Source organism: Vidua macroura, chromosome 5 (assembly GCF_024509145.1).
Source record: "Vidua macroura isolate BioBank_ID:100142 chromosome 5, ASM2450914v1, whole genome shotgun sequence".
NCBI classification, from domain to species: Eukaryota; Metazoa; Chordata; class Aves; order Passeriformes; family Viduidae; genus Vidua; species Vidua macroura.
Genome location: NC_071575.1, coordinates 23,002,739 through 23,023,091, shown reverse-complemented (window position 1 = coordinate 23,023,091; position 20,353 = coordinate 23,002,739). Strand labels below are relative to the sequence as shown.

Sequence of the window (20,353 nt, the reverse complement as noted above, 5' to 3'; positions counted from 1 at the left end):
TGTTGGAGGGGTCAGAGGAGCTAACATTAAAGTTTCAAGGAAACATAAAGAAAGTGAGGTTTCTTTCTTCTGTTTATATTCCTGACCTAGACCCTTATTAAAAGTATCTTTGTCAAAGTTCTTTGTACAGACAATGATTATTCTGGAGATAAAAAAAGCATGTAACACAGTTATATGGAAAGCTGGAAAAAGAAACTATTACTTGTTCACCTCTTGAGAGAGAAACTCTTGATATCTGGAAGTTGGTTTACTCTTACAAAATACTGAATCTGGAGAGATGTAAAGCCCAGCTCACTGTCTTTTCCTCCTTAATATCCCAAGCATGCATGCGGCCTTTTTTTTTTGTTTTTGGTTTTTTTTTTTTAATAAGTGTTATAAGTGTTTTAAGACATCCCAGGGCAGGAGAAGCTTATTTGCAATTTGAGATAAAGCTTAGATAATAACTCTTTACTAGAAATTCCTAAAAGCAGAGAACTTTTAAATCAAATAACATTTTAGTGGCTGTTAGCTGTTACCCAGATATGTTAGGTGACATTCTGCTTAGTGACTATTCCAGTGGCCATTTTAATGGTCTGGAAGAAGAGTGAAAGGGGTGTTAATGAAGTGGGCTGAAGGTGCAGAATTCGAAGAGATTACAAACAGTAGAACACATGGAAAATAAATGGAGAGCAGAGAGCTTGGGTATGTGGGTGGAAAGCTCAACAAGATCTATCCTAATATGGAGAGAACCATTTGAAACACCAGTATTTAATGACTGGAGATGGTTTCAAAGTAGCAAAGCCAGACAAGAGCTGCAGGTGGTACAGCTGGCAGATTTTGATGTTGATGCTACAAAAGATGCATTGGGTGCTTTGTGCCAGGTCAAACACTCCAGAACACATGATAGATGCCAAGAAGAGCTGTTGAAAAAGGGTGAGGACAATGATACACAGTTAAATGGTTGCAGTTACTGGTGTGCTGTTGTGTGGCTGCTGTCTGGTGGGAGATTGGAAGGGGGGATTGCTTGGAGAGAGGAAAAGTTAGGGCAGGTAAGGTTGCTGAGAAGTTATTAATGGAATGGAGGAAAGGTGTCAAGGGAATTAGAAAAAAGAGACAGACTGGGTGGAGGGAATGAAACTTGGCAGCAAAAGGCCTAAATGAGGAGAAGACAAATTAAATTAAGAACATGCATAATCTAAATGGATGAAGAGGTGGCCTGGTGCAAATACAGGAAGTAAGAGAGTGGTGTGTTAGGAAGAGTGGTATGGAATTAAGCAAACACTTGTAACTGGGTTTTCAACTAATAAAGGCTGATTTAACTGGAAAAACCTCCCCAGTGAATTTTACAAGGCCTGATTCAAAGTTAGCTTCTGACAGTTATGTAGCATTAAGCATTCATTGAACACTAAGGTACAGTCCTTTTATTGATAGGGATGGATGTTATGATCTAATAGGTATTTTCCATCTTTAACTTTTATTATTCTAGTGACCTGAAACCCTTACTTGCAATCTTCAAAATGAAAAAATATCTTCATAATTTATATTTATATAGAATGAATCTCATCAATTTCGTTACATGGCTGCCATCCTTCGACACTGCTTATTAACCAGGGGCCCTACTGAAGAAAAAACTGAAGAGTTGCACAGGTTGGTAGAATTGCAGAACCAATCTATGCTAAAAGGTTTTTGTTTGGTTGTTTTTTTTCTAAATAGAGATTACTTTGCCTAAAATCTAAAGTGGAAATCTGAGAAACAATGAAAAATTTAGTTTATTTTGAGTTAATATTGTTAATCTTTTTTTATGAAAGCTATTTTCCTCAAACATTATTTAAGCATATCCAGTTTTCTAGAGAGAAGGTGGCTGGCAAGATTGTTATTTTCTGTCACTGATAATGAAGCTCACCTTTTTAAAATTTTGTTTTTGTGTTCACATGTGTGTATCTGAGGATGAAAATACATATGGAAGTTTTAAGTGTATTTCAAATTGAAGTGAAATGCAACTTCTGTTGTTTTGCACAGAAACTGATGGGAACACTACATTTTGAGATTTCTATATGTAAGTTTTGCAATTCTGATGGATTGGGGTGGAAGTAACAAGTTGATATTTTATCCCAATAGTTCTAGGCTGCTTTGTTGGAAATACCAATAATTTTCCTTGGTAATAACATTTTTAGCAAAGATGAGTGAATCACACAGTTTTAGGTGTGTGGTTTGGATTTTTTTTCCTCCGTCCTGCACCCAACTGTTATGTATTGTCAGCCAGTAATTCAATCAAAATTCAGATTATTTGTGGTGAGGTGGTGGGTCTTTGTTTAGTGTTACTGTTCTTTCTCTATGACACCCTTATTTTTACCTAGTAGGTCAGCTGTTCACTGGACCTGACAGTGCAGTAGCTTCCTTCAGCACTGAAATGTTGCCATTTTCTTCTTCAGAGATGTCTGTGTATCTGACTGTAGGATCTTTCGAAGGTCTTCTGTGCCAGTCTCTAGGAAGAAGGATACAGCTTTTCATACCCAGCAATCTTGAAAGCGTTAAATGACCTTGATTAAAATCTTGGAAAGCTCTTAGAGATCAACAGTCTTAGGAGGTAACACTAAAATCCTACATCAGAGCCCTTCTCAGTTGGTGCAGACTAGTTTGGAATAATTCAGGATACTGCTGCAGTAGTTGCCATGACTGAAGTTAGTGCTGTGTCCTAAAGGGCAGTTAGTGTTTTTCTCTTTGTTGCTGCTTATGGTGGGTGCTTTGTGCTGTCAGCCTCTTTTAAGGGAGGGACTAGCAGGAATAAAATCCCTACTGCTGGGAGAATGTAAGAGTTTTGGATAAAATCAGCCATTATGAGAGAGTTACAAGAATTATTATACAGCTGATGCTCTTCTCAAGATCTATTCCCTTGTCCAGGAATCTGACTAGTCTGATCACCCTCTTAAATATATTGCCCTGTAAGATTTAATTGTCTTGTGCTATAGCAAAAGGATGCGAGTTACGCAGGTCCTTTCTGGTTTAGCTTTTGCACACACTTGCAGCTGAGATCCAGAAAGGGCTATACATGAGGAAGTAGGCAGCTGTGAAGATGATGTAGTGTTGGTGTGATTTCTGTCCTTGCTTTTTTCAGTGTCAAGGGAGATTTTTTGTAGCAGTGCTGCCCACATGGGCTTCAGGAGGCACCAAGTCAAAGCAAAGGCTCTCCATAATTCTGAGAGGGGGAAGCAGGAAAGAAACGAGGACACACATCATTGCCTTGTATCACTTCAGCTGTTCCCCCTCCTCCAGCAGACTCAGTGTAGTGCTACATTAGTCTTTCCGCTATGCTAAGAAAACCACTTTGTCCCTTAGTTAGCAAACTGTAGCTGGTTAAGTTAGCTGAAGGGTAAAGAATGCAAGTATACCATCATTGCTTGTGGTATTTGATCATGATTTACATGCTACAAGAGCACTGTGCAGGATTTGTCTGCTGCGATTCAAATATTTCAGCCTTTTTGTTGATCCTAAGTTTTGTCTTTGAATGCTTCAAGAATGCAATAAAAGCTGAATAATTGAATACACTTTTCCACCAAGACTGTTCATCACAAGGCAGCTCTGGAACAGAAAAGCTATACTCAGAAGTAATGCCCCTGCAAATCTTCAAAGGGACTGGGGCCTGCATCAAAGGGCCTCACTTCAGTCCTGGACAAGCACAACTCAATTCCTGATAGGAGCTGCACTAACAAATGAGTAAACTGTTGTTAGCAGTATGTAGCTAAAAGAGAGAGGCCTGTGTCATCATTTGGGCCATTCAGCATGCTGGACTCTGACCGTGCAATCTTTATTGCTAGAGATGAGGTGTGAGTTAGAAAGCAGAGCACAACTTCCAGCTCTGCTGTCCTTCTGGAGCCTATCACTAAGGCAATTATGAAAACTGTGTTAAAAATAAAAGTAAATAAAACAGTGGTGAATGCAGAATAAATTGTATGAAGCATCAGGGAGATATCAATATATTTCTTAAGATCACTGATCACTTGCACTTCCCTAAATTTGTAAATCTGCAGAACCTGAGATGCTTCAGTGAAAGGTTTGGGCAGCCTGTTAAAGCACTTTGTTTGAATGCCTGTGCTCTGAATGTGAGAGTTGAGGATTTATTTTAGGTGAACACTGAGTGTTGGATACATGCCCTGAGCCACAATGTGCTGATTGTCAGTGTGACTATTTCTAATAAAAAAGCAGAAGTTAGCCATAAAAATATCTTAACTACTTTAGTACCCAGCATTGTCATTGTGGTTCTGTTGTGGCATTGCTTAATGTTTGAATATGAACAACTTAAAGTACCACATGTTAGAGTGAGTGCCATTTTTGCCCACTAACAAGGTTTTAATCAAGGCATTCACTGACTCTAAATAGGCCTTTGCTGCTGAATTTGCATATCAGGAGGGGGCTGGGAGCATGAGTGGGTGGATGTCATGTCCCAGTGATTAATGATCTCTAGGAAGCCAAAAAGGGGAGAGTAATATACGCAGTATTTCTACCCCCTGGAGTAGGAATGCAAACACTATTGTGCATATCTGTGCATATTCACTGACTTCCTGGTAGCTGGAGAATTTCATACACTCCTCTGCCACAAATAAAACTGTCAGTGGAGTGACAAAGATCAGAAAGCCGGGCTTCATTTATTGAAAAGAATAGCTCAGGCACAGTGATCCAGAAAATTAATTTTGTAGGTGTTTGAGAACTTGGTTGTTTAATAAGAAACTGGTAAAAAGAGAACTTTTGATGAAAGGCCTGAAGCTACCAAATATTTGTTGAATTTCTTCTGTTTTGTTTCTGACTATTCCTTAATTATTGGAGAAGAATAACTTCCGTGATATAAAAGACATATCTTGAACAGGATTTAGAAACAAAACAAAGCGAACAGGCATTCCCAAAAGTAATAGGGGTCTGAATTTCAATTACTAAAAGAGCAAAAAGGAGATGGCACAGTGTGGAACAGCCACCCAGTCTGATCAAACCAGAACCAGCACATTTGTTAGAAATCCTGTTATGGTCTGATAGCCATGGTTTGCTTTCTCTTTTGTTAATTCTTTGTTAGAATTGTATTAATAACTTAGAAACAGAGGGCAGCTTCTAAGTAGATATTATTAAAAGTCTTAAATGAAGTTGTTTGAAAAGTTTTCTCCAATCTTGGAACACTTCACCAATCCTTGACACGTGAGTGCTCATTGGTTCATTGATAGCGTTGAGGGATGCAAGGGTAAACCTGAATAGTTTTGTGCTATTTCTAAATACATCCATTTATAAATTTAGTTGGACATCAGCAAGTAAATAATGACAGAATTCTAATTTTTGCAGCATCTGCGTAATTTCTCCCAGTGTTCAGGAACAGTACAAGCCCAAGTCTGTACAGTGAGAACAGGGTAGATAGGAAACTCAAGGCAATGTGTACCCTGCAAGAGACCCTTGCAAAGTAAGTCCCACCTTACTCCATGGAAGAGGAGGGAGGGACCCTGTGGCCTAATTGAAATCACTTAGTAGCCCTTTGGGAATGCTCCTCTTTGTATCCTAGAATGAGAACACTGCCAGTTACTGAAGGGTAGTGCTTGGTGAATAAACCTGAGTCTTTTTTAATGTATTAAAAGCCTTCTATATTTCATATATACTGCAAACTAAATAAAAATTAAAATATTTCAGGGGACCTTAGAAAAGGCCACTTTGCTCCCCTGTTACAGCAGGAGGAAATGTCCATACTGTATTTTGCCACACTAATGTTGGTAATGTGGATGTATGGTAAAATGTTTTAAGTTTCAAGGAGGAAAAAACTCTGACTACTGCAAATCAATGTGAGAGTTCCCCCTGCTGTCCTGCAAGATCAGCTGCTGTAGCTTGCTGCTGGAAGCTGTGCCTTATCCATGGGATGGGATACTGTGCGGGCTGGAAGTAATCCTGCACTGCTGCTTTTGGAACTTTTTGTCTTTCTTTTTGCTTGTTTGTTCCAAGAGCCAGCACTCAGGCGATAATGCAGGCCACCTTCTTTAAAACCCAGAGAGGAGAAAATAAAGCATTGTTTGAGTTGTAGGGCCTCTTTCTGATTGCAGTTGTACAAGCAGTTTATGGTGAGTTGTACTCTGGTTTTAATTCTGTCTTCCAAATGAATAATGAATTTTTAAAATCTGTTTCAGCAATGCAATAAACCTCTTAAGCAATGTTCCTGTTTCTTGCTTGGATGTTCTTATTAATCCATCGTCCCAAGAGGAAACAGATATAAAATACAATGGTATGAATATGGGAGCTATTCAGATTTTACTGGATTTCATGGAGAAGAGAATAGACAAGGTATGGACTGCAGGGATTTTTCACAAAAGGGGCCTCTTTCACTAAGGCAAAAAGTGCACACATATATCAAGTTTTGTATAAACCTCTCAGCCAGTACTTAGCACAAATATGGATGTCTTACTAAACTGTGAAACACCTCCAAATTCCTGTGAATATCTGACTGTTTCCTATATTTCTGAGGGTGAACATTTGTCTATTTATGTAAAGTTCATATTTTGGCTCTCATATAGAACTTTATTGAAGTGTTCATAGAATTTGAAAAGGAAAGTTTGCTCTTAAAATGTTTATTTGTATTTATTTTAGGGAAGCAGCTACAGAGAAGGTCTGACTCCCGTTCTCAGTTTATTAACTGAATGCTGCCGAACTCACAGGAATATCAGGAAGTTTATCAAAGCTCAGGTAAGTAAAATAATCATCGAAATTTGAGTATGAAGCTAATGATGAACTTTGAGATTTGTACATCAGTGCAGGACAGTGCTGTAGAAATAATTTTTCAGTCATGTAAATCAATAGATATTGTGGCCTGAGTTCCATGATACGTTTTGTAGAGCTGTTAAATAATAACATTGTATTATTGTAAATATTACAATATTGCAAATAAGAAACATTTCAGTGCAGTTAATTAGACTTTTCAGAGCTGTGTGGCAGCAAGTAAAAATACAGGTGTTTTGATAGGTTCTGCCTGAGGTTTAGTTTTACCTCAGCAGGAAGGAGTTTGGATTAAGCCTTGTGTACCAGTGTGTATCAGCTGTCCTGTCAGAGTAAAAGTGTCCCTGGAGAGAAGCACACCTCGTCACTTTGTCTCTTATAAGAGCTCTTTATTACAGTATGGACTGTGGCTTTTAACAGGGAAGAAGGTTTCTGTGCCATGGTTGAACACCTAAGGGGTCTGTGTAGCTCGGTGGTTGAGTGTGGTGTTTATTTTTTTTTTTTTTTTTTTTGCTGCTTTTCCTGAGGTCAAGTGGAAAGAAGTTAAAAGATGAGCACAAGAAACAAATCACTCCTCTGGTTTCTGCTGTCCTTCTCCTAAGTTGCAGTGACTTTTGAGTTGCATCCTAGATGCTGTTCCCAGGTCAAAGCTGTGCCTGAATTCATAAATGGAATTTTAAATTAAAAAGAGCATATATTTTCTGCCTCTTTCATCTATACCAGAAAAGTGTTTTTGAGGAATTTAAGAAACTTGATCTTATTGTTAGTTTGTTTTTGTTCACAGCAGTTAGTTTTTAGGATACTTTGCTGATCTGTTAACTTCCAAAAAAAAAAAAAAAAATTTGCAGAGCCAAGTGTTCAGAAGCTAGAAAATGAAGTTGTCTGCATGTTTTTACGACATCTGGGCATCCCAATGTCAGGATTTAATTGCATGCTGGCTCCTGCCACAGGACCACTGCCTCATATAGTGCAGAGAATGGATGGATGTTGCTAACTGCATGACTGGATGTTTGATACTTTGAATTACCCTCATTGTTAAGTTCTGGCCTTGGGCTTTATTTATTGTGTGCTATTCAAATTGTGATCTGAAGACAGAATGATTCATTTCCTCATGGACTGTCCTATGGCACTCATCACTGTATTAGTATTAGAGTACTCTAAAAACATTAATTCATTCTTACAACACACTCCGAAATGGCAGTCATGGTACTATCCCCATTGTGGGGAGTAAGCAGGGACAAAGTAAAATGTTTTTGCTAATTGTTTGAACACTTGGTTTGAAAAAGACAGTGTCTGTGTCAGCTAGTGTCTGTTTTTTCCAAAGCAGTCAATACTGTAGCATTCATGTAAGGATCAGTTCCCAGTGAGTCCAATTTCATAGTAATTGTGCTGTAATTTTGCATAGGACATGACACTTTACATTAGACACCTAGAAAACAAAGGACTTGCAATTTCTTATGATAGCGACATACTTTGTTTTATTCCCTAATAAAATATTGAAGAGCCATAATTCTTACTAGAGTGTTCAGACCATTAAATATTTCATATTGTGGCCCAGATTTGTTTGCAGATCATATAATATATCCTTGGAATGTGAAAAAATTTACATTTTGAGTCTGAAGTTATCCACACAAGGAGGCACATGTTAGTTTGTGTCACTTGTGCACTACCTGCCTTTCTTGAGGGTTGAAGTTAACAATATTAATGACCTCTAATGAGAAAGTAGTGTATTTGAGGAAATGTTAAATAGTGATATCTCCAAAATATTTCTGAAATTTAGCATGAGCTTTTAAAAGTATTTTGTGGTTGAAGTGTGTGTTTCCTTTATATGTAGAGCCCATTTTTGAAATTTGGTAGTAGAAACTTGTAGTAGAACTTGCAATGTACTTATTTTCCTGCTTTTTCATTAAGTACATCATTGTTCTATATAAACTACACAGCATTTTTAGAGTGTGTCCTTAAAAACTGGTATTTCTAATACTTTTGCAAGCTACATGAGGAAAACAGAAGAAACAGAGAACATGAGGTTATGGCTGCCTATTGAGCAACTCTCCTGGGACACCCATTTGTGCTCATAAACTCCTAATACTTCTATTTTTAAAGTCTACATTTGAGACAGTATTTTTCTGCCCAAAATGACAGACCAGAAAAATTAAATATATTAAGAAGCAAGAGTCACTATTAATGCATATGGGCATAGTTGTCTGATTTTATTGCCTTTTTTTTTTGAAGCACAGAGTATTTTTTTGTTCTGTTGGCTACGTTTGTTTTTATAAATATTGGTTTTGCAAGACATTTCCATGCATTTTATGCTGTTCTTCCCTTTCTTTTGTGCTGCCAGGTACTGCCCCCATTAAGAGATGTCTCAAACCGTCCTGAAGTTGGCACAACAGTGAGGAACAAACTTGTGCGCCTTATGACACACGTTGACCTTGGAGTAAAGCAAATTGCAGCAGAATTTCTTTTTGTTCTTTGTAAAGAGCGAGGTAAAAATTACTTTTTCCTCTCCCTTTTGTATAAGGTCTTGCTGTAATTGGTGTATTTGCTGTAACTCTCAATTCTTGTAGCACTCTGGTGGGGTTTGTTTTGTAGCTGAGTACAGCTGAATAATTTTCTGTATCCTCTTTGCAGTCGACAGCTTGTTGAAATACACAGGCTATGGTAACGCAGCAGGATTGCTGGCAGCCAGGGGCCTGCTAGCAGGAGGAAGAGGAGATCATTGGTACTCAGATGATGAGGATACGGACACCGAAGAATACAAATCTGCAAAGCCAAAGTATAGTATTGTTTTCAATTTCACATATCTTGTTGCATTTTGGATTCTTTTGACGTAATTTTGGGGGCTTTTTACCTTTTTCAGAGAGGCCAATTTTGGAATGGTACGTGATTATATTAACTCCTGTCTTCTACTGATTTCATGGTCTAATTACTGAGAAAACAGCCTCTAATAGTGACCATTATGTAGTCAGATATGGTTGCAGGCGGGGAAAAAAAGTTACTATGAGAATGATTTAACATCTGAATAACTACTCAAAATTCAAGTGTGGAAAGATTTTTGAGGAAGTGATAGGAAAAAGATTTAGTAGCAAACTTAGCAAGGATGGATTTGTCCCAGATTTTTGAGGAACTCACATGAAGTTTGCCAAGCTTCTAACAATTGTTTGTGGGGTATATCTCTGTAATGGAGAAAGTAATGGTGTTAGATATGGCTAAAGGGTTTAGCCAGAACTTTGTTAAAAAGGAGAAAACCAGTAGGTTTAGTTTTAATTTTGGTTTTGACTGAGTTTCAGGTTGCCTGGTACTAAAATTTTCCTAAAGAACCAGGGAGGTCAAAAATGTAAAAATGGGAGGAGCAAAACAACTTGTATAGAAGTCATGCAGCAGGAATCCAATATATTTGTTTGAAGAATTCAGTGACCACGTAGAAGCCCTGTTGATTTTTATTAGTTGTAATTGATTGGGTGTTAGAGGTTTTAGTATGACGTGCTACATCTAGGATTTGATGCCATTGTAAAGATGTTCTGAAATTGTTGATAGTGGACATCTGAAGTGTTAAGATTATTCTTCTGTTTTACTCTGTTTTCCTTGAGTTACACAGACATAGGTATATGGTGGGTGCTTGTGGTTTATTGAAAGATTGCTATTAAGGTACATGAACAAAGGACAGGATTAAATGTATGAGATTTATGAGTTACATTGCTTCTATGCTAAGAAATTAACTCTAAACCAGGAGGTTTCTTTTTATTTCTGCACTTCAGGATTTTTTTTCTTGCTATTTCCTCTCTGCTCTTCTCTCAAAAGCCTGACATTCAGTTATATGCATATAAGTAAAACTATAACATCCATTTAGTTTAAAAGCTAACACTTACATGAAACATTCAAGATAACTGTCAGTTGATTTATGCATCTGATTTTCGGTATTGCTGTTAAATATTGTGATTAAAATGTTTGAAAGGATAACGTGCCCTGAAAGTTTTCTTTAAAACTACTTCTCTGCTTTTGTTACCACTTCTGTATCACTGTTCACTTGTATTAACAGTGAAAATAAAGCTGGCTTTGCAAATGCTCTAAGTAACGTAACTTAATCTGGTTTGACCAAAAAATCATCATCATGGAAGGGCAACAGTTAACTAATTTAATGGAAAATTAACTTGAACCTGTCTATATTTTTAAAATTCAGCTTGTACAGAATTAGTTTCAGACATGTATCTGTCATCCAGTTCCCTATTTATGTCATTAGTACTAATGACATTGTCATTGTTGCCATCATCATTCCCCTGGTTTCAAACTGTTCCTCTCTGGGTTCCAACAACAAGAACTACCAGCCTGTGCATTTTTGAGCACTGACAAGACATTAATACAGTGAATCCACACAAAGATACAGTCACGATTCATTAGAAAATACAGTATAAATATGAACCTTGTCTATTTATAACAAAACCTTTTGTGTGCAGTTCAGACAGTTTTAGTCTTGATGGTTTCTGTGAGTTCTTCTTGTTTCCTGCTATTAAGAAGATAGAAAATGTACCTGTTCTTGCAGAAATAAAAACTGTGTTGTTTTTTCACCTCCAGCATTAACCTCATCACTGGTCACTTAGAAGAACCAATGCCCAATCCAATGGATGAAATGACAGAAGAACAAAAAGAATATGAAGCTATGAAGCTTGTCAACATGTTCGATAAACTTTCCAGGTATTGTGTTATAGCTGCTTTTGAGAGGTAGTTTGTATCCTGGCTCTTTACTAAGACCTAGTGCTTCAAAACAATGCTAGAATCAACTTCTTTGTAGGATTAGAACCACTTTAAATTCAGAGAAAACGTTTAGCACTTCAAAGAAAAGAATGATATGTTGCAGGACTTCGGAGGAAACCTCTTTTGGAGAGGTTTGGACAGAATTGGGAAGATCTGGTGGTGAGGGGACCTGCCTCCTGAATAGATAGGCTTATGGTAATGAAGAGAATTTCTTCTTTTAAAGTATGGGACACAATGTAGGCCCAAGGCAAGCATGGTTATTTTCCCCAAGTTAATGAGCAGCATCTCATTGTAACTACTTATGCCTGCTGCTTATATGAAGAGCAAATACAGTGTGAAAATAGTTGTTGTCAGAAACAATAAATTGTATAATGGAGTAATTAAAAGAGAATTTACAGTTAAGTGTGGACTGGATTACAAATCAGCCTTTGTAATTTGTTTTATGTGACGAAGGTAATGCCATGAAAGAAATGGGTGCTTAGTGTGACATAATGGTGTTACAGTATTGATACAGAGAGTTGATCTTCAGTTCATAACTTTCTGTGTACAAAAGAACATAGACCTATGCTGTTATCTCTAGCTTTTTTTCTCTTTGGCTCAATATGCCTAGAATTTACTGTTTTTTCTTTCCCCATACTTGTAGCCATATTGGAGTGATTGCTTGTATTTTTTTTAATTCATAAGTAAAGTTACATTCTTGAGAAACACTTATGTAATGCTAATTTGCCATTAAACTGAGCTGTAGGAGGTAAATATTTAAGTGAATCCATTCTTCAAATGTGGAAAAAAACTCAGCAGCTAGAAATGTGCTTGTTTTGTTGGAGTCTATAGATAGTCAATTAACAAGATCTATTGAGAGAAATTCAGCAAAGCAAGTGTTTTTTACATCTCTATTAAGGATTAGGAATATAGCAAAAGATACAGGAGAATCTGTTTTTTACATTAGCTGTCAAAAACTGAATTACAGGCAGGATTGAAAGCAGAGTAGGAACTTAAAACAACTGATCTGAGACTATCAATGAAGTAATTGGATATTTTTTCACATTATTTGCATGGAAGGCAAATGTACCATGTCATAGTCTTCTTAGGAAAGAGAAGAAAATCCCATGCACATGTACTCTTAATTGAACTACTCTGTAAAACTGAATGTTTTCTCTAGCTATGTTAAGCTAGAGAATTAAGATGCTGAACATCAAGGGTACCACAATAAAATGACTAAATGGTCTAAAGCGTTCTTTGAAAGAAAGATTGAGGCTGCAGACAAGCTGAGACTGAAGTCAGTTGCTGTCACTGCAGCAATTACACAAAAACTCCCAATGGTTACTGTGGCACAAGAGCCCTTTCAGTTTGGAGGGTCGGAGACACCTGCTGCAGTGCCTGCCACAGGCTGACAGTGACTGAGCAGCTGCTGCCCTGTGTCACCACTTATCCTCTTGGCCAGCAGCACTGCTGTCACCTTGGGCTTGCTGTGCCCCTTACATCCACCTGCAGTTTCTTTTATAGCACTTAGACTGCTTCAGGGCTGGCCCTCTGTGGTAAGGTTTTTGTTTGTTTAGTATTGTGGTTACTGTGGGACAGTGTTGTTGATGTGACTCCTTTAGGTGCTGTGATAACATCAATACAATCATTTCACTGTTCTTCCCACATTTTTTGTTTTACTAAAAATAGGGGAAGAGGAAATGCTGGCAGGAAGGAAAAAGAAAGTAAAACTTGGAATGGGGAGGCTGTGGGATATTTTTCATCAATGTAATGAAGTGCAATTGTGGGCCCTACAGATGTTAAACAATATGGGAAGTTGCCAGTCTTGCATATAAGGAGTTAGTTCCATGCTGATAGCAGTGGGAGTCCCTCCATGATTTTGGAATAGGACACTTGTGCTGCCTCCAGCTTGAGCCCTTCAGTGCTGGCAGTTTGCAGACTTAATTCTACATGGAATGCACTTCTTACCGGTGGTTTGCACCCTACAGATGCAAAGCAGAGGTTGCTTGGTTGGAGTTTTTGGTTGATTCTGGGGTTTGAGTCTTCCTTTGAGGCAGAGCACTCGTGGCAGGTTTCCTGCTTCTCCTTCTCTCTCTTGTCATCATAGGAGGGGAAATGTGCTATGAACAGGTTCAGTTTAATGCAGTGCTTTAGTTATAGAGAGGAGGAAGTTGAACAGGAACAAACAACTTCTTCTCATCTTGAGAAAGTGTATATAATTTAATGTAACCTGAACAGGAGCTTAGAGTAAACTTGTGTGAAGTACAGCAAAACAGGTTTACTTAGTTCACTGGTATTGTCCCAGCAGTGGAGGCTAAGTTTTAAAGAGCTGACACACTTTTTCTGAAGTATGAAAAAAAATGAAGTTGAAGGACTAACAAACTTGTCAACTTCCCTTCCTGACTGATGAGACTAATTAGGCCAGTTTGTCACTGGGGCACTCCAGATTTGACTTTGGCTGAGTATCAGAAGTTGGAAAACAAATTTTCCAGGCAGTACTACTTCTTTGAGAAATTATAGCCTTCGTTAATGACTGTTGAATGTTTGCACTGTACCCTTTGTAAAGGTTTATTGAAGCTGTAAGTACAAAGGGATATATTTTTCCTAGTTCTGTAATATGCCAGTGGATTTTTGGTTTTCAGGTTTCTTTTTATTTTCAGCACTTGCACTGAAAAATAGAAACTTTATGAGGTCATGTAAAAGTGATTGATGCTTTTGATCATTTCAGGTCATACTTCCCAAGCTTTTCAACTCTTTTAGGTTGTTAGTGTTTGGGCCTGTTCATGAGGTAATCGACCATCAATAAGGCTAAATTAAAATTAATCACTCAGTTTTGATTTCTCAAAATATCTGTAGGAAATCTGAATATTGTTACGAACCCATTTCCCCTGTGCCAGTATTTTAACATGGAGTTGGATTCTGCAAAAGCTTTTATAGAAATTAGTATTTTGATCAAATTTGGCTGAGTGAGATTACTTTTTAAAAATCATTAAATGTATACAAATTATAAGTATAAATGAACATGAGAAATATCAATTACTGCATTTCTTGGGAGATGTATATACTACTTAGGCTGATCCTGGATGCCTGAACTTGGCCCTGATATAACTCCGTGGTTTTTGTCTGCAGTAGTGTCTTGTGGGTTCTTTGAGAACTGTTTGCAGACTGTAAATCAGTGTCCTCTGCACATGATGCACATCTTTGAGCTTTGAAAAACTCCACAGATCTGCAAGGATTTAACTCAGCCTTCCTTTTTTTTTTTGCAAAACATCTAGTTAGCCACCTTAAGTCAGTGTCGTGTGATATTCTGTCTATATAATAGATTATTGGAGATACTCCGTGTTAATTAAAATGTCTGGAAAAATGCTAACATTTTTCTTTTATAACTGGTAGGTAGAATTGTATATTAATTGACTAATTTAGAATGTCAGGATGCTTTTTCCAAGCCAACCTTGTATTAATAGCAAGAATCCTTTTGCTGATAAAATGGTCCCCAATTATCACAGCTTGGGTTTTGTTGTACATTGAACAGAAGTCAACAAAACGAGTAAGAGAACCTGTCTAAATAAGGTACCCTACTCATTAAAAACACAAAATTAATCATAGAATCAATGAAGAAGGCAATGCTACATAGAGTTTGTTTTTTTTCTTCCCCTTTTTAATCATAGAACAAAATAATGTTCCCTGAAAGGATCGGAACTATTATGTGGCACTCAATTATAAGGAGGTGAATAGGTCCCCAAGACGCTGCTTTATCAAAGGGGCAGGCTGGTGTTTGTATGATGGCTGCTTGATTACAGACACCATCATTAATTCTGTGTGGCAGTGCTGCCCTGCAGCACAGACAGCAGGCAGGAGAGAGTCACCCTTCAAAACAAGGCAATGATTTTTGAGTCGTTAGCAAGCTAAATGGCAAGCAGGAGGGCTGAATTTGTATGGATATATTTGAAGGGACTCTTGGGAGATCTGCAAGTGGAAAAAGAGAATGTGTTTTACCAACTGTTTAATTATGGTATGTTCCTAAGTACACTTGAATAGAATGCTTTATTTGCATTAAAAAAATGAGTGCTACAAGATGTGTTTGAGTATGTGGAAGGTCACCTAAGGATGTTCAAACATGTATAAATACACACATTGTATGCTTGTATGGAACTTCATAGATATGGAAGAATTCCCACTGCCATCTACTGGGCTGAGGCCAGTGATGTTCTGCCCTATGGATGTGCTATAAACATTCCGTTTCTGGACAGTGACCTGTTTTCTGAGGCTCTGCCTGTCAGTTCCTGGCACTTCCTTTCTCACCTTGTCTCTCCCTGTGGACAGCGAGCACATCCTCAGGTACCCCAGGGTGTCAAAGCAGAGTTGAGGTCTAGATTGTGGTTAGAAATAAAATAGGCTGATCCTTGTTTCTCCTTCTTCCTTTGGTGGCTTGGCATATTTCTGTCTTCACACAGTTCAATTTTACTGGGTAGCTCTTGCCTGAGGAAGGATGTGTGGAATTCAGCCTCCTAATGCAGAGAACAGCAAACCCCTGCCAGCCCTCCTGCATCCTGCTCAGGGACTTGCAAAGCAGGAAGCTCAGGCAGAAGTAGAAAGGTACTTGATAAGCAAGTTACTCCTTGTTACTCCAGGCAATGTGAGCTCAACCTGGCTCCCATGGTTAAAGCCTAAAGCTAAAGCAGTTTGTGAACGTGAGGCTGGAAAAGGGAAGCCTCAGAGAAAGAGCTTTGCCTTTATAACTGACAAATACTGAGATAGGACTTCTTGACAATATTTAGAGTCCCAAGAATTGTTAGGAGGAGAGGGAGGTCCCCACATAAAGGGACCTTGGGACCTTGTTTTCCTGTGTTTCTTTTTCCTTTTTCATGGACAAATTCTTTATCCTTTATTAGCCATTATTATTCTTTACCAAAAATAAATGGTAAATGACTTGAAAATTAAGTGATTCCTTGACTTCTGGCTGCAGTATTAAATGTTGCAACTTAAGAGTACGCTTTGGGATTTTTAAAACAAAAGTCTAGGATCCTTTCAGCTTTATTAAAAGGGCAAGCAATGATGATTCTGTTCTTCATGGCTACATTTTTGCATTTGAGAGGATACTTTTTTTGTATGATGTTTTAAGTTTGAAAAACAAAAAATACCTTAGATTTATAGGATTTTTTCTCTGTGGGAAAAAAAAGTCTTTGCTATTAGACACAACTCCAAAGCATTCCAGTTTTGCCTTTGGGGAACCCCTACAGCAGGCAGGGTTCTGGTTCTCTTTGGACACCAGCTATGCAATTTTCATGTTTTGAGCCCATTCAAATCTGATTTCAAGGGCTCAGAGGTGTCTTTTCCACACATCTCCAAGAGATTGTCTGAGTGCTGTCACTTGGGCAGAATCTGCATACTATGGATTCCATTGCCAGAAGAGAGGGGACTCACTGGCAATCCTGAAGTAATGGCAAGCTCTTTCCAGTCTATTTAAAGATGGATCCTACTCTTCCACACATACTAGGGAGAGCCTGGACCGTGCTCTTTGATCTGGTCTTGCAAACCTCCTTCCCTGGCCTCAGGCTTCCCACCAGACCTGGTCAGCCAAGCCACAGCAATTGTTTCTCATGTGGCATTTGGGAGTTTATCGCTGTAGGATCTGATTGTCACATCTGCACAATCAGCTGCATTTTTCTTGCTGGTCTCTTTTGGAGATTTGATTTAACTGCATTTTGTCTGTACAGTGTCTGGCATATGCATGCCATGTGACTCAGATGTTGCTTTTCTTGCTGTTCCTGTGGGTGCATCAAGGTTGGATTGATTGCTAGCTGTGTACAAGGAATTGTTTTCCCTTTTTTCAGCCAAGGTAGTAGTGCAGACCAGGCAGAGAGCTGGTGAGATGTCTTAGCTTCCCCACCGAGTGATGCAGTTTTATTGTCCGTGGCTTGGGAGGGAGGTAGATGTATGTTAAATTGACAGTTTTACTGGGCTGCCTTTCAACCAAGGGGTAAATTAACATCAAACCTCTGCTCCTTTATTTAAGGTGACTCCTGAATATTTAGAGGTATTTTCCCTTTTTTTCAGCATAAAATCAAAATGTTATCTTTGCCCTTACAGCTTTTGCCACAATCCACATATAAATTAGGTGATAAAAAGTAAGGATTAAAGAAATCTTTGCTAATACTTTTTGATTGGCTTAATCAATAATTAATCATCTCTTAGATGAGGCTGTAGCTTTTAGAGTAGATATAATTGGATTAACCGCTGAGCGGCCTTTGGAGCTTTGAAGAGATTAAAATGGCTGTAAATCCTGTAATTAAACTGCCACAAACAAAAGCAATAGTATTAGAATCAGTCAGCTATTTTTAAATGAATCAGCAAGTCCTTAACAAACCCCTAGTAGTGGTGTAGGCAGAGTCTGTTCTCTTAATTGATTTATTTCCTTCAACAAGATGAATATATATCAAATCATTGTTTTAATTGCTTGGGCATATATTAGCCAGAATGGCAGGTGAAATTTTAGGAAGAACTGGCAGTTAGAGAGAACTCTCAGAAGAAAAGCTAGTTTGTGTATCCAAAACAGTGAACCTGCTCCTTGTCTTGAGCCTATTAGGCACTGACTTTTCATGGTGTCTTTAATTGGCTAAGTAGGTTTGGCCTACATGAATGAAGTCTTTATCTGTCCCGCTCTTCCCCTCCCACCTATTTGGGAAGGCTTTTTGTGCCTTTTTCTTCAAAAGAGAGGGCTTTAGGAGGAAAAACTTCCTTTTAGAGGCTCATTATGTACCAAAGCATATACTGTATGTGACTGTATTATACACATGGGAATTGATATGTGTGCACATGCTAATATGGATTCTTTTTTTCAATCCCTCACAGAGATGAGCTCATAAAGCCAATGGGAGTGCGGCCGGATGGGACAATGGCTCCTTTGGAGGAAGCAGTCAGCCAGTACCACACCAGCAAGCAAGAGAGCTCAGATTCAGACTAAGGAATCACCTGCTTTACTTTCAATTCTTCTCTAAGCCACATTTCTCCTTAGAGCCACATCTTTTATCCTCACATTAGCCGGCATCACTTTAACTGTTCTATTATTGGCATATTTAAATGATGGGTCCTGTGCTGTAATGTCTGAATTTTTATTATGTCTGTCTAGAGAACATATCAATTTATTAGTTTATGGTCTTTATTAATTTAAAATTAAATGTATTTCAAAAGGATAAAAAGTGAAATCCTACAGTGTAAAATAAAGTCCACTTTCATTTTCCAGAATCCTGTTTTCTGAACTCTGTAGGTTTTCCCATTCTTGATAACCTTTTGTCTTGCCGGTCTTCCTCTTTATATAATTGTATTAATGAAGTGTGTTTACTTAATGGCATTAGGAACAGAAGGTGTTTAGACTTAGAAGTCTGATTGACCTTGTGAGGCTGCTTTAGCTGGCACTGAGCAGTGATATCAAAGCTCCTGTTTTTGAAGTGCCCTGGGGTTTCTTACTGCTACAAACTTCTCTAGTTAAGCTGCTGCTTAAGATTTTAACAATGTGTCAGTGACAGACTGCTTCTAAAACTGCCTTTAAATTGGGAACAAGATGATGGATTTTGTATGTCTTCCCTCCCTCCCTGGTTAAGACCACAAGAATATACCTCCTCCTCCTCTCTTTGGTTAAGTAAAAACATCCCTATTGAAAATGGTGTTCAAGAATTGCACTTAAATGATGCTATGAATGGGAGGGGACTGGAGTGCATGTGCCAGTGTTTCACTGAATTGGGGCCTACTTTTGGAGATTAACTGCTATGCCTCACTTGAAGGGAAGTCAAACTAATCAACAAAGAAATATTTCCTCTTAGACAGAACTTAGGAAGCAATGGAATAGAGAATGGGAGGGTGGAAAGGAGAAGAAAGCGTCATTTTCAATTCTGTACTCTTAAAAAACAAAGATTAAAGTTATAGGCTGTTGCCTCTTTGCCTGCTTGGTTTCTTCCTGTGTGTTTCTCCCAGCATGAATTACATGAAGAATAATCCATGCTTTAGTTTTGAATTCTGTATTTTGTGCAGAAGCTTAAACATGACATTCATTGGGAATATTTCAGAGGTTGGTGTTGGTTCGCAGTTTGTTGCTTATGACTTAACACTGGTTCTCTGAACTAAGGAAGCTGGTGTTCAAAGACTCTGTAAAGGGGGATTTGGTTTGAAATTGTGCTGTGGTTGCTTATGTGAGGAGCTTCTACAGATGATCTTAGTTTTCCAAAAGAACTGAAAAGGAAAAAATAATGCTGTCCTCTCAGTTGTTCAGTTTGTATTTCCAAAGGACACTGCCCAGCCACAGCAATGTTTTTCTTGGTACATATGTAATATGTCATACTCTTCTTTATGACTCCACAAGTGGAAGGGACCAGTTGTCCAAGAGTAAGAAATGTGCTTGGCCACATCTAAGCTGGGTCTCCAAAATGTAATTCTGTGTTTATCATCATGCACTGACTACTCTGAGCCCAGCACAGGCAAGTATTGTGTACCTTACAGGTGCAAAGAATTTGTGATCCCTCCCCCAGGAGCAAAACTTCCCCAGCCCTGTTAATAAGGAACTGTCTTGGTGTCAGCTGGGGCTGGGGAGGGAGTTGTTTCAGTCATGGGCTTCTTGCTGTTGAGCACTAAGTACAGAGCACGAAAAAGAGCAAAATCTCAATTGCTGCTTTACAAGCTGTAGAATATGCTCCTACAATTAGCTGGCTAAAGAGATTAATAAAACAATAACAAGCTCCAGGGACCTTGTTACAAGCAGTATAGCAAGAGAGGCTCTTGTGCTCTGCCTCCTGTCGTTTGCCACAGGGCAGCAACATTTGCAATAAATAGTTCTGTTTAGTTTATCTTGGGAAACAGATGCTTGTAGAAGGTTCTACAGCCATGGATGCTGCTTCAATTAAAAAGAAAAAAAGTGAAG

At 38.3% G+C, this 20,353-nt stretch overlaps 1 protein-coding gene across 2 annotated transcripts in view; it reads left to right on the top strand.

Annotated features, from left to right (window-relative positions):
* RIC8B (RIC8 guanine nucleotide exchange factor B) overlaps nucleotides 1–19,378 on the top strand; it is a 31,991-nt gene extending 12,613 nt beyond the window's left edge. For both annotated transcript variants that reach the window (XM_053978011.1, XM_053978012.1), the window contains exons 4-10: nucleotides 1,532–1,626; nucleotides 6,129–6,282; nucleotides 6,586–6,681; nucleotides 9,053–9,197; nucleotides 9,343–9,487; nucleotides 11,284–11,403; nucleotides 18,295–19,378. In XM_053978011.1, coding sequence (XP_053833986.1) covers nucleotides 1,532–1,626; nucleotides 6,129–6,282; nucleotides 6,586–6,681; nucleotides 9,053–9,197; nucleotides 9,343–9,487; nucleotides 11,284–11,403; nucleotides 18,295–18,406 — 867 coding nt within the window. In that variant the 3' untranslated portion in view covers nucleotides 18,407–19,378. The remainder of the gene's footprint in view (nucleotides 1–1,531; nucleotides 1,627–6,128; nucleotides 6,283–6,585; nucleotides 6,682–9,052; nucleotides 9,198–9,342; nucleotides 9,488–11,283; nucleotides 11,404–18,294) is intronic.
* Nucleotides 19,379–20,353: the final 975 nt, after the last annotated feature.